Genomic DNA, 19,224 nt, shown 5'->3' with positions numbered 1-19,224 from the left:
CCTAGAGCGTCCACAAGATTTTTTGAAGTGATCAAGGGCCATAATTCTGGCAGTAATCGGAAATCGCTGAAAATCAATAGGCTTCTTCGTCTTAAGACCTTAAACACTGTATAAATTTAAAGTCAATCGGATATTAACTTTAGCCCCTAGAGCGTCCACAACCAATTGTGGACGCCGGACGGACGGGGGCGACAACAATATACGACCACATTTAAATGTGGGCGTATAAAAAGTATTCTTGAATGCCACTCTTGTTGTAAGTTGCGTGTAGCATTCGTAATAAATTACCAATTTCAAATCATGTCTAAATTATTTTTGCGTTTTATTGACGATATATACTGCGTTGTAGCAGACGATATATGTCAAGCTCGCACAGGGTCCAGTTTACCGCAGTACGCAAAAGCATTACAATGATGCATTGCTGTATGAAGCCGATTTATATGTTTTGTTTTAATTTTACTGCAAACAATTAATAGATAACATCTGTTTGCTTGTAAAATGCCATGAAATAGAGCATAAGAGTAAATAATAGAATGGGTTAGAGATGGTGACCTGCGGTTCCACAAAAGACGATATTAAAATTTAAGCACGACCGTAGCCCATCTAAAAAAAAGAGAACAAATAATAATCATGCAGTATTAGTCTGGAGGCTCAGCGCGGGGGGGTGTCCATCAAATGGGCACAAAACCAGACCCAACTTTTCTAGAGTAAAATTTTGCGTAGAATACGATGCCGAGTGGTAATCAGTCCACCGTTGGGGCGTTTTCGAGATATTCGGGGTCAAAGGTCAAATGGGTTCATTTGCACTGAAAGTGAATGCGCGGTCATTCTTGTATCATGAAAATAAGCTGAAAATGATCGAAAGTAATCACACTTTCAATAAAAATGTAAACTTGCTAAATTCACCTTTGTTCTTTGTGACCCCAGAGGTCAAAAGGTCACATTTTCCGTTTTAGCACTAGGAAGATTGAAAGTAATAAATGTCGGCGTAAAATATAAAAACTAAAGCGAAACCTGTTCTAATTAATAATTTGTACATTTCAAATTTATCTTGAGGTGGTCTTAGCACCAAAGTTTTACTTTAGAACGTCGAAAATGATCTTGCATAACAGAACCAAAACGCTTCGAAGCCTGTTTCAAAAATACGTAAAAACTGTTAAATCAAAATCTCTCCGAATTAGTTTTACAACGAATGCTATACATAATGATACAAGTTGTCTAAAAAATACAATTAAATAGTTCCATGGCTGGACTCCAGCCAGCAGGCCGTGTCACAAAGCCTGCCAAAATTTTCCCCGCTAACATTTACCAATACGACAAATATATCCTGTGAACTACTATGTACAATACATTCGTCGGTTTTATCTGCGTCGATGTTCCCGCGAAATTCATAAAAACTCATAAAAAGTTTGCAAACTGTTAATTTCGTCGCCAGATGCGTGTTTCCCCCCCCCCCCCCCCCCCCCCCGGTCACAGATTAACGTTGGTTTTCCTAGACTGGGATTCTCGGAAATCCACACGGCTTGTAGGCTGAAGTCCAACACTGAAACTATTCAATTGTTTTTCAGATAACTATTATCATTAGGCTGACCTTAAAAATATCGTTGTTTCGCCTAACGCGACCGAAAACCACCCCAGACTTAAATTATTTTATTGCACTTTTCCACGATCTTTTTATTTTATTTTGTGTGTCAACCTGAAATATATCATGAGAGTTATTTCCCTTTTCTATGGCTATGGCTTGATTCATTATTGAAACTGGTTGATCAAGACGAAAGCGTCATAGGTGTCGCTTCTCAACAAAATGGTTGCAGACGAATACACGTCCATTCCCACGAAATGATTCTGCCTCTATGTCTGTGGTGCGTAGTTTTAAACATGACGACGATATTTTCAATATCCGTTTTCGAGAAAAATGAAGGCACAACCCGCACTATCGTTAAAAACTTGTTGAAGGACTTTCACACTTCAAGTTCGTGGCAAATCGTGTGCGAGTCAGGCATCACGAAAAATCCCGATGTCATTGATTTGTTTGCCAATAAAGAAGACGAATGTTTCCACCCGGAAAATTATTAAGCTGTCAAATTAGCTCTTAAGTTAAATAAAAACTTTCAATTCGTTACTTTTTACGTCAGACCCCAAATTCATTAAACAAAATTAATGAATCTGTAGTATACAGCTAATAAGTTTTCTGTATTGATTTCTCTGACTTTAAAAAAAAATCTGAAAAAAAACCCCGACCTAAAGATAAATTCGAAATGTACAAATTCTTAATTAGAACAGGTTTCGCTTTAATTTTTATATTTTACATTGCCATTTTATTGCTTTAATTCTTCCTAGTGCAAAAACGGTAAATTTTACCTTTTGACCTCCAGGGTCACTAAGACTAGAGGTGAATTTAGCAAGTTTACATTTTTATTGAAAGGGTGATTACTTTCGATCATTTTCACCTTCTTTTCATAATACAAGAATGACTGCGCATTCAATTTCAGTGCAAATGAACTCATTAGACCTTTGACCCCGAATATCTCGAAAACGCCCCAACGGCGGACTGATTACCACTCGGCATCGTATTCTACGCAAAATTTTACTCTAGAAAAGTTGGGTCTGGTTTTGTTACATATTTCCATTCAACAGGAGTTCTCTGTACCAAATACTGAATTAGAAATTGACCAGCAGCTGCCAGGCAGGATACGCCCACATTTTCGAGAGATGGATAGAGAACAAGCTAACAAGAAAGTGATTTTTCCTACTATCAAGGGCCATAATTCAGGAAATTTCAATTCGATATGCGCGAATATTGAAAGGAACTGAGATCTTTGTGTTATAAACTTACATTTCAAGTTTCAACAAAATCGGATAAAAATTGTGACCTCTATAGGGTCCACAACCTTGATATACCGTATTTTTACGCTATTTGAGAACGAACGGCGGCAATTTTGTCTGTCAATTTTGGGTTGATTTTCACGAAATTCGAATTCAGTCGTCCTTAGGGTGTAACAGTGAAATAATAATACAGTTTTTTTTAAATTGGATAACAATTATGACCTCTATAGGGTCCACAAGCTAAAAACGTGATTTTTCGTACAATCAGGGGCCATAATTCAGGAAGTTAAGGTCCGATATGCGCAAATATCGAAAGGAACCGAGATCTTTGGGTTATAAACTTACATTTCAAGTTTCAACAAAATTGAATAAAAATTGTGACCTCTATAGGGTCCACAACCTTGATATACCATATTTTTACGCTATTTGAGAACGAACGGCGGCCATTTTGTCTGTCAATTTTGGGCTGATTTTAACGAAATTCAAACTCAGCCGTCCTTAGGGTGTAACGGTGATATAATATGGTTTTTCTTATCGGATAAAAATTATGACCTCTATAGGGTCCAGAAGCTAAAAACGCGATTTTTTGTACAATCAGGGGCTATAATTCAGGAAGTTACGGTCCGATATGCCGAATATAGAAAGGAACCAAGATCTTTGAGTTATAAACTTATATAAACTTATATTTCAAGTTTCAACAAAATCGGATAAAAATTGTGTTCTCTATAGGGTCCACAACCTTGATATACCATACACTACAGTGCTGGAGTTTGGGACTATAATCGCCGAACACCGCGGAAAAACACTATTTCACGGTGGAATCTTGGAGAATCGCTAGCGAAACGGCAGCTATCCAAATCGCCGCGAAATAGGGTGTTTCGCGGTGAATTATGGTGTTTCGCGTTGAAACACGGTGAATCGCTTGAGTGCCGATATCATCCCGATGTAAGCATGTTGACGAAAAATGTAATTTATTTAAGTTGAATACAAGATATGTTAACCGTTGGCGAGGCAGCTACGGTCGTATTTCTAACACACTGTACATGTATAACATGGTGCCACAATGTACGTGTATGCAAACAATGAATAACTTACAATTTCTTAAACGTATCATTTCATCTTATTGGCTGCTTTCAAATCCAAACTTTAAATTATATTCGATGAGATTTTACACATAACTTCATTACTCGCAGCTTCAGTTAATCTAAATCAACCATTCATAAATCACATTGCCATACATGTAAATCACTCCGCAATGCGGTTAACCGTACGTCACGTGGTCAGAAACGCGCGAAAACATGAGATGTTGGGTTCGACACGGGGACTATATATTCTTACACTGTGTTACTTTGCAAAAAGTATTTAGCAAATCTTGACTCACCGGTATATGATAATAATGTATTATGACGTATTAAAATAATATGGGTGGGAGGGGGTACACTGCGAAAGTCACAAAAGTGACAGCGCCATGTATTTGTTATTTTACAAATTCCGTATCCATAGAATACTGTACATTTACATCCATTCAACCAAGGGATATTCTTATGACAAATATCCACTTTGACAATATACATCTACTGTGAGCCGCTCATTTCATTTCGGTGGAAGCGGATGTTAAATAAAGCCATTTCACACACACACAGACGTGAACATTACACGCGCATGTCATATATATTTATACAATGGCCACACTGTGTTAATTCTTGCCTTCACCCCGTTATAATTTACTTATTTTGAGAACAAACGCTAATACTTCTCAACCACCAAACTAACAGACAAAGGCTTTCGACAAATCTACAGGAAGCCATTTCATCCTTTAAATTTGACCCATTCAGGTGGTTAATACAATGTAATCATCAGATACAATACTAATGTTAAGCAGGCTCTTTACAAAAACAAAGTCTGGCTCCCTAAGAAAACATCCCTTTTCAATTCTTAATCGCGGCTACAATTGATACACTATTTCTTTTAATTGTTGTTTTAATAATTGATAATTGTGTTTGTTTTAATATGCATCTGCTTTCTTTGAAATAATAAAGCATTATGTACTTACCCGTGGTATTGTTTCATCATGAAGCCCATCAAAGAAAAACAATTAAATTGTTGATGTAATAAAGATAAATATTTGCTAATATGTACTTACCGGCAGCGGCCATTCTTAAGCTATGAATACACTCATCTATAAATTATTTGCCTCTTTGTATTGTGATTTAATCATAAATAACATATTGTCTGTATTATATTTTCAAAATGAATAAGTCAAGCCTTATAATGTAATTTAATTGGTACGAGTGGTTCTTTGGGTTTGTCCGAGTAGCAAAGATAAATATGGGTCCGATATTATGCAATATCGATGCGGGCTCAACCACGAAACTTGCGTATTCACCGTCTAGTATAACTTTCGAGCTTCTGATATCTAGATTTTAAACGCAAACATACATATATGTATAAGCTTATAGATTGCAGCTACACTGTACACAGGGTACATGTATATGCAGTAAGAACTCGACAAATTGGACGTACAAAAGAATGGAATCATTCAGAAAGTGTACTCAAAATAAGTAAATTATAACGGGGTGAAGACGAGAATTAACACACTCGTGGATATTGTATAAATATATGAGGCGCATGTAATGTACACGTATGTGTGTGTGAAATGGCTTTATTCAATATCTGCTCCCACCGAAATGAATTGGGTGACATAAAGTAGATGTTTATTGTCACAGCGGATATTATTCGCCGAGTAAAACAGCGCAAGAATATACATGTAGTCCCAATCTTTTGACGCGTTTCTGACCACGTAACATACTGTTAAGCGACCCGCGGAGTGATTTACTGTAAGTGCTGTATGGATGATTGATTTAGATTAACCGAAGCTGCGAGTAATGAAGTAATGTTTAAAAGCTCATCGAATATAATTTAAAGTTTGGATTTGATAGCAGCCCCAAATTGACGGATTACATCTACAAGTTATAGACGAAGATGAATTGATATGTTTAAAAAATTGTAAGTTGTTCATAGTTTGCATACATTTTGGCCGGCGTTATGTATGTATAAAGTGCGTTTGGGAAAAAATCCTAACCGATACAGAATGCCGGTAAATGTCCTCCCGAGATTACCTAACTCTCATTTGTTATTCAAACCTGCCTGTACATTATACATGTACACGTTTCCCGGGAGCATTACTATATTACAACTCCTTTAATTTATTGTAGACAATATTAGTTCGACCCTAGCTTAAGGTAGGCTCGCGAATTCCATGCGGGAAGCACGGCAAAACACGATGTATTCTTATCGAAAAACGTAAATTTCCTAGAGAAACACGGTGAATTCCTAGAGAAACACGGCGAATTCCTAGAGAAACACAGCGAATTCCTAGAGAAACACGGCGAATTCCTAGAGAAACACGGCGAATCTTAGAGAAAAATCGCCGCGGAATCAAGCGAAATTTCACCGTGAAATCTAAGAGAATTCCGAGAGTTTTTTTTCACCGTGTCGCGGCAATTTCGGTCCAAAAAATTTGGGAGGAACTGTATTCTTACGCTATTTGAGAACGAACGGCGGCCATTTTGTCTGTCAATTTTGTCTGTCAATTTTCACGAAATTCGAACTCAGTCGTCCTAAGGGTGTAACGGTGATATAATAATACGGTTTTTAAATCGGATAAAAATTATGACTTCTATAGGGTACAATCAGGGGCCATAATTCAGGAAGTTATGGTCCGATATGCCCGAATATCGAAAGGAACCGAGATCTTTGGGTTATAAACTTACATTTAAAGTTTCAACAAAATCGGATAAAAATTGTGACCTCTATAGAAATGAAATGAAATAAAATGGGGTTTGACGTCCTACTGTTCTGCTCCTATACTGGGCTAATGAAGACGGGCTTACGCCATACAGTGTGCTATGAGGGAAATTTTGCCCGGGCAGCGGCACTATCGCCTACTCTTATATCGAATTCCAACTGCCAAGGGGTCTTTTACGTGCATTCCAATGTATACCTGGGACCTCGGTTTTCCGTCTCATCCGAAGGACTAGACAGCTGTCCTTGTCAGGCCCTCCGTCCTGCATGTGACCTCTATAGGGTTCACAAGCTAAAAACGTGATTTTTTGTACAAACAGGGCCATAATCCATGATGTTTCAATCCGATACATGCCAATATCAAAAGCAGCCGAGATCTTTTGGAGATAAACCTTTATTTCAAGTTTCGTCAAAGTCGGATAAGAATTGTGACCTCTAGAGTGTCCACAAACAAATTGTGGACGGACGAACGGACGGACGTCCAGACGTCCGCACTGACAGGGGCAACGGCATAATACGTCCACATGAAAATGTGGGCGTATAATAAAATGGACACAAATGTATCGTTCTTCTTCTTGGTTGCGGCAAGATAAACTGACTGGATTAAAATTTCAAAGAGTGCCAAAAGCTGAGCCAAGACGATTTATGTGGTTACAATTAACTCTTAACTGACCCAAGGCGACTTTTGTCGACACCTATAACGTTACCGTTAAGTACCCACGGTGACTTTTGTCGACAAAACCGGTTAGCCGAATGCAACGTTCCTAGCGTAATGAGAGTTATTTCCCTTATGAACAGACGACTTTATCTCATTTGTTTACTTCCTGTTTGACATTTTGACAGATAAAAATCGTACTGTTTCTCCTTGAAAAATTATAAAAAAACGGTGATATGTCTAGACCTATTTGGCAACATTCTCCTAATGACGGATTACCATCCTTATTGAATGACAGTGATTCAGATTTTATCTGTAGTGTAGATTTTTAGTGTTTTGCGTTAGGCCTAGAACGTGATAGAAGTAGGCTTAGTTAATCAACAAATTTCTATTACCTTACTTAAATAAGCTTAAATTAAAAGAGATTCATGATGAATAATTTTTAGTTCACAACAGCCGAACAAAAAAAAATAGAAATAACCATTATATACATGAATTTTGCATGAAATGTCTAAATTAATTTTTTGTATAAAATTATATTTATGAAAATGGCATTAAATTTAGATTATTTCATCCATTTACATTAAGGGTCTATCTACAGTTGTTTATTAATGATATAACTTTAAAATGCATATCTATATTTTAATACTATTGACCATTATGACATGGGTTTTTATGAAGTTACGTCAAACCTCTGGGTCGTTTAAGAGTTAACAGAAAAAAAATGATTTTAATAAATATTCACAGATTCAACTTGATAGTCGATTTATTCTTTCTGTTATTCATATCCCATCAAGAGGAAAATTTATAAAAATGGCTGAAGTTTTACCCCGTGCACCAAACAACTATTTTATCATTGGTTTGAGTCGTCTAAACACTGGGAAATTTACAATAGATATTGGCTAACAGTACGCATAAACAATCTTATTTGCATATTGCATACTATTTATAGATGGAATTATTTTCAAGTCGACAGCCTCAAAGACCAACATAGTACCGTGTTTTGTGTCGAGTAGGGTAGCATGCAGATATAGCAGACGATATATCAACCTCTCAAAGAACTGTCCAGTCAGCAGTTGAATGTAAATAGGATAGACCATTTAAATCTTTTGTGTTAATAGTCCCATAATTTATATATAACATCTGTTTGACCGTATAATGCGTAATAAACTTGACTTAATTCTAGTTCGGGCCATGAGCACGGATCAGTCATCCACTTGTTTCCTCAATTGCAAACGGCCAATTACGGGTCTGGTAAACTTGCTGTATCTTTCCTATATCAAAGTTTTTGTAAATATCGCTTTCTGGCATCGGTCGGTAAACCTTACACGTATATAGAAATGGTGTTCAGTTCCATTTTATGTAAAAGAAGCTTACTGTACAACGGTATTTTCACAAAAAAAACACACACTGGCCTATGGGTTTCAGTCTACGAATAAGGCCAGGGTCTGCGCATGAGCTAAAATGAAGTCAAAAGGGAAACCCGTAAAACTAAAAGCTCCTATTAAGACAAACAAAGTAATTTTGTATGATCATGTTGAAAATCAAAGATACACATCAGAATGCCATACTGGTAATCTGATCGTGGAACTTAAAAATCTAAACATTTCGAATGATAACGTAGCATCGATTATATGGATCCGCATTTTTGGCTGTCGCGGGTAGTGCTGATATCAAGTAAAATTTTACACATCGATGCATCGGACGCAAACATCGATTCTCGCATCGATGCATCAGGAATTTTTCGCGCCATTTTGTTAATCAAAAATTACAGAAATAACATTAGTATTTCTGATAGAAACATTAATCTCCCTAACATTATCATTAGACCTATTATAGAAATGTTGATTTATTTGAATAAATTTATCTCCACAATATTCTTCTGTTATTTATTATGACATCAATATCGTCCGATTCACTTCAATTAACACTCGTTAGCCATTGTTCAAATTTGTTGTGAAGGGGCGAGTGTGAGGTGATTACTAGAGAGAGTTTGCATTATTTATACAGAAAGTATCAAAGCCTGTCTATAAGGATTTATGAAGTACATTCTCTATTGCCTGTGACAGAAAATAAGACTGAATCGTTTTAAAACTAGCGTTAAAAACCGGCCGGGAAATATTATCCTCCTGACATACTTCATTTGGTCATTTAAATGAACCGTGAAATTGACCTTGGGGTTAAAGGACATGATAGCCAGGGGACGTAACCAGCAAACGCAGTCTTTGTAGTCACTGGAAAATGGAGACAAACATAACGGAAGCGTAGGGTAAACGGGTCAAGCCTAATACTTCGTGTGTGAATCATTGAATTGTTCCGTTACAATTACATATAGGAGCTTTTACGTGTGATGTATTTCCGGTGTCCTTTTTTTAGCCTGGCCTTTTTCAACACGGGTCTTAATATGGTAAATGCTGGGGAAAATGGGATTTTTCCTCTTTTTCTCTTTATACAAAAAGTATTTTTGAATGCCACTCTTGTTGTAAGTTGCGTGTAGCATTCGTAATAAATTACCAATTTCAAATCGTGCCTAAATTATTTTTGTTTCGTTTAATTGACGATATATGGGTGTTTTTCACAAAATCAAGTCAAAACAGTAAACACAATATTTTGCAAAAACGAATAATCTGAGGCTAACAAATCTTACACAGTAAATTTGAAATACTGTTAGAAATGGAGGGCACACACCGTTTTCATTCTGCAAATGATAAATAATTTATTTTGGTGGAAAAACAGTCTTAAATGTCCCTACCGACATAGCAAAATTTTGATTCAGAGAGAAAAAAAATCGGCTTTTCGACATTAAATCTGACATTAGAATAGACAAAGTCTTGAATGGTTTAAAACATACTGTTCATGGCTTTAATATTAAGCACACAGTATGTCCAGTTTAGCCAAAGGTAAATATTTACATGGCATCAAACTTTGAACATAAAATTTTAAGTTTTTTGTCTTTACCGTATATCCACTTTTTAAGGGAGGTAATTCTCAAGGTCTTTTTATGTAGAGGGCGCTTTAAATTCAAAGTGCCAGGATGTTCTGAGTGTCCTTTTGACCTTAAGCCTTAGCCAGAAGATTTGATGAAACAGCAAACTCGGAATATTGAAGTTTTGAAAGCTAAATGTCGCACTTTTGGTGAGTCTTTACCGACATCATAATAATTAGTCAAAGTTTTTCACTAATAGACATAAATTTATTAATATATAGCAAATACATCACTTAACTCAGGATTCAGACCATTCATGTATGTAGTGATAATTTTGACTTCCATGCACCAAACTATGTCTTTACCGTCATGTCATTCTGTCTTTACCGCCTACAAGTTGACATTACGGTAAAAGACTGGTGTCTGAAGAAGGATGGATTAAAGTGAAATTTAGACTTTGGTTGATGTTATTTATGATTAACACATCTAATAAACCAATAGATTTTACTGTATGAATTAGTAACCAATATTAATTATGTAATCACAACATGAATGCATTTTAGAGTACCTGTATTTTATTTTTCAGATGTTTGAAAGATTCTAACATGACACGTAAAAGAAAACCCAAAGATACACTAATAGCTGTTAAGAAATATAGGAAGAAAATATATGAAAACAATGATAAGCATGAAAAATATAAAAGGAAAGAAAGAGAAAGATATCAAAGAAGGAAGGCTGCTGGAAAGATTAAAACAATTCATGACATGAACGAAAGAGAACAGAGGTATGTGAAGAAGACTTGGAGGGAAAAGAAGAGATCGGTAAGAGCAAAATTAAAGTCCATAGAAAATACTACCAATACTCTTTTAACGCCACCAGTCACTCCTGCTGACTGCACAGTACAAGATAACCACCAGAAGACACTCGGAAGAAAGAGGAAAGCTCGACAAGACCGTAAGGCGTATAGAAAAATTTCAGTTGAAACAACGACTCAAGTTGTACCGAATTAACAGGCAACTAAGAAATAAACAAAAACATTCTACATCTAAATACAGTTTAACTACAGCATCCCCAGCCTCAAAAACAGATTTAATCCTTGCATTAAATGACAGATCAAAAGTAAGAAAAGAACTTATTTGGATATTCATTGGCATCAAAGGTAAAAGAAAATTTGAAGTTGGTGTCAAGTAAAGAAAAGAAGTCTTGTGGCAGAATCCTTGCAGGAAGGATTATTAAGAAATATAAATTACAAAATAAACTAAAGATAGGTTGCCAGGTAACGAAACATACGCCCACAGCAGCTAAATCGTCCGGGCAGTCAACAAGAGTTGTCGCATATTTTTACTTTTTTCGGTAATGAAACATTTATAATACACTAAAATCTGATTAAGAGCAACAACTCAGAAAACCATGCTAACGTTTTGTATACAAAACTTTTAATACTGTATCATGTATTAAGCTGTTCCAAGTCATAAAAATTCATTTAAAATCAATATACTTTTTCGTCTCAAGATCTTAAACTCTGTATCAATCTGAAGTCAATCGGATATTAACTTAGGCCTCCAGAGCGTCCACAAGATTTTTCCAAGTGATCAAGGGCCATAACTTTGGCAGTAATTATCAGAAATCTTTGAAAATCAATAGGATTCTTCGCATCGTGACCTCAAACACTGTGTATAAATTTAAAGTCAATCAGATATTAACTTTAGCCTTTAGAGCAGCCACAAGGTTTTTTTGAAGTGATCAAGGCCCATAACTCTGGCAGTAATTATCGAAAATCACTGAAAATGAATAGATTTCTTTGTCTCATGACCGTAAACACTGTGTATAAATTTAAAGTCAATCGGATATTAACTTTAGACTCTAAGAGCATCCACAAGAATTTTCAAAGTGATCAAGACCCATAACTCTGGCAGTAATTATCGTAAATAGCTGAAAATCAATACGATTTTTCGTCTCATGACCTTAAGCACTGTGTATAAATTTAAAGTCAATAGGATATTAACTTTGGCCTCTAGAGAGTCCACAAGGTTTTTTTGAAGTGATCAAGGCCCATAACTCTGGCAGTAATTATCGAAAATCACTGAAAATGAATAGATTTCTTTGTCTCATGACCGTAAACACTGTGTATAAATTTAAAGTCAATCGGATATTAACTTTAGACACTAAGAGCATCCACAAGAATTTTCAAAGTGATCAAGACCCATAACTCTGGCAGTAATTATCGTAAATAGCTGAAAATCAATACGATTTTTCGTCTCATGACCTTAAGCACTGTGTATAAATTTAAAGTCAATAGGATATTAACTTTGGCCTCTAGAGAGTCCACAAGATTTTTTTGAAGTGATCAAGAGCCAGAACTCTGGTAGTAATTATCGGAAATCGTGGAAAATCAATAGGCTTCTTCGTCTCATGACCTCAAACACTGTGTATAAATTTAAGGTCAATTGGATATTAACTTTGGTCTCTAGAGCATCCACAAGATTTTTCAAAGTGATCAAGGGCCATAACTCTGGCAGTAATTACCGGAAATCGCTGAAAATCAATAGGCTTCTTCGTCTCAAGACCTTAAACACGGTGTATAAATTTAAAGTCAATCAGATATTAACTTTAGCCTCTAGAGCGTCCACAAGCAATTGTGGACGCCAGACCGACGGACTGACGGGGGTGACGACAATATACGACCACATTTCAATGTGGGCGTATAAAAACCAATATTACATGAATTTTTTAATATTTTATTTATACATTAATACAAATAACAACATGCCAATGCAATTTTAGCATGAATAGTGTTCAACTCCTTTTGCATACGCCTTAGCTTATTTTCCGAATATTTTATTTATACGATGTCAATGCAATTTTAATATGAATAGTGTCCTACTTCTTTCTTTGTATACGCCTTAGTTTATTTTCCGAATCCACATCAATTCTCGACACCAATTTCACTAAAATTACATTGCTTACAATCGAGTGATGCTCATAGCAAAACATTCAACTTGTAATACACTGTATAGTCATTTGCATGCATGTTGGTTTCACTATCACAGGATTACCAATGATAGAACAGATGAAAGGATAAAATTGAACATAGCCACTATTTCGACACGTGTTATCTTTAGATGTTCAGACTACCTTTAGTCTCAAATAACCCAACGTTAAAAGAAAGCATGCAGTGCCACCTTACAACAGGTTCCATTGATTTACGATTTATTTTATAACTTATCACAGTTTACACCACAGTGTTACGATTCGCATTTTGGTATTCTAAATGAATTCTTATTCGGATTTCTTATATTTGAATATGTTAAGTTTCATTTAGTGTACGGAAATTAAATCAACGATCAGTTTTAAAATTAATTATGGTTTCGAAATAATATCAATCTAATTTGTCTTATTTAAAAGAGCCTCCTGCAGGCCACGAAATTTCAAAATTTGGCGTAACCAGAAAAATGGTTGCGGGTTTATGCTCTGTGTAACCATTTTATTTGGTTACGCCAGATGACCATTGCGTAACCAATTGGTTACATAAAATGGTTGCGCTGTTTTCATGTTTTATCCAGATTTAAATGGTGCTATTATTCATTTCCACTTGCAGTGAATGTATTTTTTTTTTTGAGAAATAACTTGACTAATTTTATTCTTTTATATTTAATATTACATTTTGAGGTTAAGTGTTCATGACTTTAATCCCACGGTGTCCCCATTTAAACAATAAAACATTAGAAAAAAAATGTTCCACTTCACTAAATCCCTATATTTTAATAATGAGGGGAATCGGTTCCAAAAATTACTAATGGATTTTCGTTTTTATATCATATCTGACCTTCAAAAACCAGGAATGGTAGCTACCACATTGTCTTCGGTCACTGAAGACTACATGCGTACTTCATATGACACTTGTCACTTGCAATTATTTATCAAAGCATGTAGCATGTGATAGCCTCACTCATAGGTAGCAACTGATTGACAAACAGTATTATAAACCTTGGCACTCTATACACAAAGTCTCAAAAGGAAACATAATAGTTTGTAGTCGGAGAGAATGGCATATTTTGTGTGAAAAAATTCCCACTAAAATGATTCCTGATTTTTCTGAAACTATAGGATGGGTAGTGTTCCAATAAAATTCCCCCCGTTAATCGGCCTTGGGGAAAAAAATTTTCAGCCATTTTTAGGTTTGGTATCCGAACTTTTGTAAAATTTCATTTTTTGGGCCCCTGATTGGTCAATGGTACTTTGTATGGTGTCGATATAAAGGTTTTCGGGGTCGGAGAATGCGAAAATGGTGTTTATTTTGTCGTACGGTTACCATGGTAACCATATTTTCAGGTTTGGTATCCGATTTTTATGATTTTTTTCATAATTATTTTGTAGTACACACTTCACATGTACTACAAAATAATTATGAAAAAAATCACAAAAATCGATTACCAAACCGGAAAATATGGTTACCATGGTAACCGTACGACAAAAATAAACACCATTTTCGCATTCCCCGACCTCGAAAACCTATATATCGACACCATACAAAGTACCATTGACCAATCAGTTCGGATACCAAACCTAAAAATTGTATAATTTTTTTTCCCCCCAAGGCCGATTAACGGGGGGAATTTTTCTGGAACACTACTCATCCTAGTTTCAGAAAAAATCAGGAATCATTTTAGTGGGAATTTTTTCACGCTAAGCAGGCCATATGGAGTCAGCCTCCTCGACTATATGATGTCATGTAATAATATTAAAATAGACAGGCCAGTAAAATCGTTTACATTTATCGCTCGAGCGATGCCGGGGGAGGGGGTCAAAGTTGATGACATACATACGGGTCATTGGTACTACAGCATAGCTATAGTGAAAACTGAAAGGAACACGTGTAGTAAATTCTTTGGAAATATAGCCGACATGTTAAATAGTCCAACTCATTTCTCATTTTGTGTTTGAAAATCCAAAGGTACGCTTTCAAATATTTATGGCATAACTAATCATTTAAAGAATTAGGGGTGGGAGGCATTTTTAAATCAACATGCTTGCAACTGGTCAATAGCTGACGCAGTACGTGGTGTCAAAATATGTGATCTGTCAAAGTACCGGTAAGATGCAGAAATGAAATGCCAAGAATGAATGAATGGAGTTTGTACTATAATACAAATAATTTAGACCCTTGTCACAAAGTCATCCTGTATAAAAATTGATCAAATGTGAATAAATCTGTTAATGAAATTTGTTAACGTAACCGATATTTCAAATTGCGTAACCAGGAAATTGGTCGCGTGTTTTTGAGCTAGCGCGACCGCACGTAACCGATTGGTATCGTTCACGTGAAATTTTGTGGCCTGCTCCTGCGCAATTTAATTGATTATTTGGTAATACGTAGAGTCCATGATGTATTTTTGGCGAGTGATTCAGCTGTCAATATGTAATTATAAAACACCTTTTTATAAAGAAGATAAATGTTAGACATCATAAACTAACAAACAATACCAGTATACTTTATTACAAAACCCCGGTGAACTAATCTAAAATCATAACGGAAATTAACTAACAATACGAATAAACAATACATTCGAATATACAGCGGTGAACTAATCTCGGTCGTGATTGGTAATCAACAAAAATCGAGTAAAACTTATTTATTCCATACATTGTTTATTTAACAATAAGTAAGTGTTTAACAGTTTATTTAACGTTCAGTAAGCTTACAACTCCGGTAATTGACTGCTATTATATATAATAATAACAAAGGGGATGAAACAGCCCGATAAAAGATAGGTTGTCAGGCAACGAAACATACGCCCACAGCAGCTAAATTGTCCGGGCAGTCAACAAGAGTTGTCGCATATTTTTACTTTTTTCGGTAATGAAACATTTATAATACACTAAAATCTGATTAAGAGCAACAACTTAGAAAACCATTAGAATTTGTTTGTTTTTTATAAAGTTCTGCCCCATGCTAACGTTTTGTATACAAAACTTTTAATACTGTATCATGGATTTAGCTGTTCCAAGTCATAAAAATTCATTGAAAATCAATATACTTGTTCGCCTAAAGATCTTAAACTCTGTGTATCAATTTGAAGTCAATAGGATATTAACTTTGGCCTCTAGAGCGTCCACAAGATTTTTCAAAGTGATCAAGGGCCATAACTCTGGCAGTAATTATCGGAAATCGCTGAAAATCAATAGGCTTCTTTGTCTCATGACCTTAAACACGGTGTATAAACTTAAAGTCAATCGGATATTAAATTTGGCAACAAGAGCGTCCACAAGATTTTTTGAAGTGATCAAGGGCCATAACTCTGGCAGTAACTATCGGAAATCGCTGAAAATCAATAGGCTTCTTCGTCTCATGACCTTAAACACTGTATATAAATCTAAAGTCAATCGGATATTAACTTTAACCTCTAGAGCGTCCACAAGCAATTGTGGACGCCGGACCGACGGGACGACAATATACGACCACATTTCAATGTGGGCGTATAAAAATCAGGTTGGGATGAAACAGCCCAGGGTGAAACGGTTGTGGGATGAACTGACCCACATCCAAATATTGAGACACAAAAATGGGAGTTGCATCAAACATGAATCCCAAAGTAATAATGGTGAGTTTCAACCTGTGATTGACCTACTTAAAAAGCACAAAGTTAATGCGAGAATTTCATATTTTCTAAGAAAGTCAAAACATAATTATTTCTATGTCTTTTGCTCAATAGGTTATCAACTCACTATTATACGACCATGGGCATTACATGTATTTCCCACCCTTAAAAATCATTGACACAGGAAATAACACAATTACCTCCCTGGAATTCCTATTGCCTCCATGCATAAGCTACCTTCAAACGTTGGAATTTGAAGTTGAAAAAGATACTTTTGCCAATTTCTCAGCTAGCAATAGTGAATTATAGGATTTATTGGATTATTCTTTAACAAGGTAGGACGGATTATGGATACCATCTATATTAAGGCTTTATTTTAATAAATTTTACAAATATAACTTAAAAATATGAAATTATAGCTTTAAAGATACCGACCTTGGTTGGAGATAGTCACTACAGAATCTAGATCAATATTAGTCACAAGTGACTCAACAATTAAGTATTATTGGCCATTGTGGGCACATTGTCAAAATATTACGTTGGCTTTTAAAAATAAATAGTACTTAAAACATTAACAATGACGTGAAAAGCGATAAAACATTTCCTACATTCAAACGAGTTCGCTGCTGGCGCCAAAATGAGAGCCAAGTTCAAAAGGTCGGCAGGAAACCCCTTTTGGTCACATGACCTCACCATCATGGTCTGAAAAATCTCTCAATCGTGTGATACGTTTGAGATAGGAACCTAATGTAAACATGCTTTCGCATACTAATAGTAACCATCTTAACTGCTTTCGCGAAAAATAATTATTGTAAAATTAATTTACATTGATTTCTAATTATGTGACCGCCGCATTGTTTGGCAACAATCAACGGCGCGAAACGACATACTTTTATCATTCGGGCAGAAAGCACATTTTCATCATTAGCCCACGTTGTTTCACGCGACAGTCGCTATACAAAATAAATATTTTGTCACTCACCATCGTCTTGGTTTTCATCCGCATCATCCTGATAAAAGTCTATGTCTGAAATAAAAATAGGTTACATCAGAAATGGCGCAAAACTTCAAATTTACAGAAACAAAGTAAGTAATCTGAGGTGTACTCACCCGCCATCTTGTAAAAACCACGAGGTATGGATCGGAGGATATGGTTGGTTGTTTGGATAATTTTAAGATGACCTGATTGGCTGGAATTAAAATGTTTTCCCCTTGTCTTACGGAAGGTCCCGAATTACATTACGAAAATGGCCGATGAGTCATAAAAACTATTATTTTCTTGTGAATGGCATTGCTAGTTTACTACGTTATTTGACAATCTACTATACAGTAATCCGAACCTTGTTGTATTTCAAACATCCACAGTGAATGAGAATATAGGCTTAGTTGGCTTTCACATAAAGCTGAGGTTTTGGCTAAGCGCGTTTAAAACGACGGAGAGGTATTATCTTATTATAGGCCTATTGGTGTGTCTAGAACAAAGAACTCGTCTCTGTTCGTTTCAGAGCAACCATTCGAAGATAGTATTAGTATTGGCGAATACACACATGGCGATATACCCGTCATAAATAATTATTAAATTAAGTAAAACCATGCCTCCGAGAAATGAACAAAAAACTAAATATAATGGTAATTACTACTAAATGGAAAAGAAAATATATTCAGCCTAAACTCAATAATTTTTAATATTTATAATTCTATATAATAGAAAATGTTTCGAACTTCAAACTACTAGGCGTAATCATGGATAACCATATTCAGTGGAATGAACATGTAAAATATGTTTCAAAAATCATTAACCAAAAATTATTTTAACTTCGCAAACTACCGGTATTAAATTTCGGTCTGTTTTACAAATCAAATATTCAACTCTATTTTGATTACTGTTCACCTATATAGGACTGCTCTATAGTCATAGAGGCGGGGATCCACGGTGGCTAGGTGGGTAAGGCGCTGGCTCGCTAGCCTGGAGGTCGGGTGTTCGATCCCTGCATTGGCAGAGAAAGTTCATCCCGATTTTCCGACGTGGTTTCCCCTTGTCAGTGATGCAGGACGGAGGGTCTGACAAGGACAGCTGTCTAGTCCTTCGGATGAGACGGAAAACCGAGGTCCCGTGTAAACATTGGAATGCACGTAAAAGATCCCTTGGCAGTTGGAATTCGATATAAGAGTAGGCGATAGTGCCGCTGCCCGGGCAAAATTTCCCTCATAGCACACTGTATGGCGTATGCCCGTCTTCATTAGCCCAGTATAGGAGCAGAACAGTAGGACGTTAAACCCCATTTCATTTCTATAGAGACGTTAATATCCGATTGACGTTAAATTTATGCACACTGTTTAAGGTCATGAGACGAAGAAGCCCATTGATTTTCAGCGATTTCCGATATTTACTGCCAGAGTTATGGCCCTTGATC

The 19,224-nt window shown here is 35.9% G+C and overlaps 1 protein-coding gene across 10 annotated transcripts in view; it reads right to left on the bottom strand.

Moving 5' to 3' along the window:
- The window catches only part of LOC126816919 (serine/threonine-protein phosphatase 4 regulatory subunit 1-like), a 383,736-nt gene extending 365,766 nt beyond the window's left edge, over positions 1 to 17,970 (bottom strand). For 4 of the 10 annotated variants that reach the window (XM_056099416.1, XM_056099415.1, XM_056099413.1 and 1 more), the window contains exons 1-2: positions 17,921 to 17,969; positions 17,793 to 17,837 (exon numbers count right to left, since the gene is read on the bottom strand). In XM_056099416.1, the coding sequence (XP_055955391.1) occupies positions 17,793 to 17,837; positions 17,921 to 17,927 (52 nt within the window). In that variant the 5' untranslated portion in view covers positions 17,928 to 17,969. Of the gene's footprint in view, positions 1 to 17,792; positions 17,838 to 17,920 lie in introns of all 10 variants that reach the window. The other 6 variants (XM_056099417.1, XM_056099419.1, XM_056099418.1 and 3 more) reach the window with 2 other exon arrangements.
- Between the last annotated feature and the right edge of the window lie 1,254 nt (positions 17,971 to 19,224).

This window comes from Patella vulgata, chromosome 3 (assembly GCF_932274485.2).
Source record: "Patella vulgata chromosome 3, xgPatVulg1.2, whole genome shotgun sequence".
Classification (NCBI taxonomy): domain Eukaryota; kingdom Metazoa; phylum Mollusca; class Gastropoda; family Patellidae; genus Patella; species Patella vulgata.
Note: the sequence above shows the minus strand (reverse complement) of the source record. Positions and strands in the feature narration are given on the sequence as shown.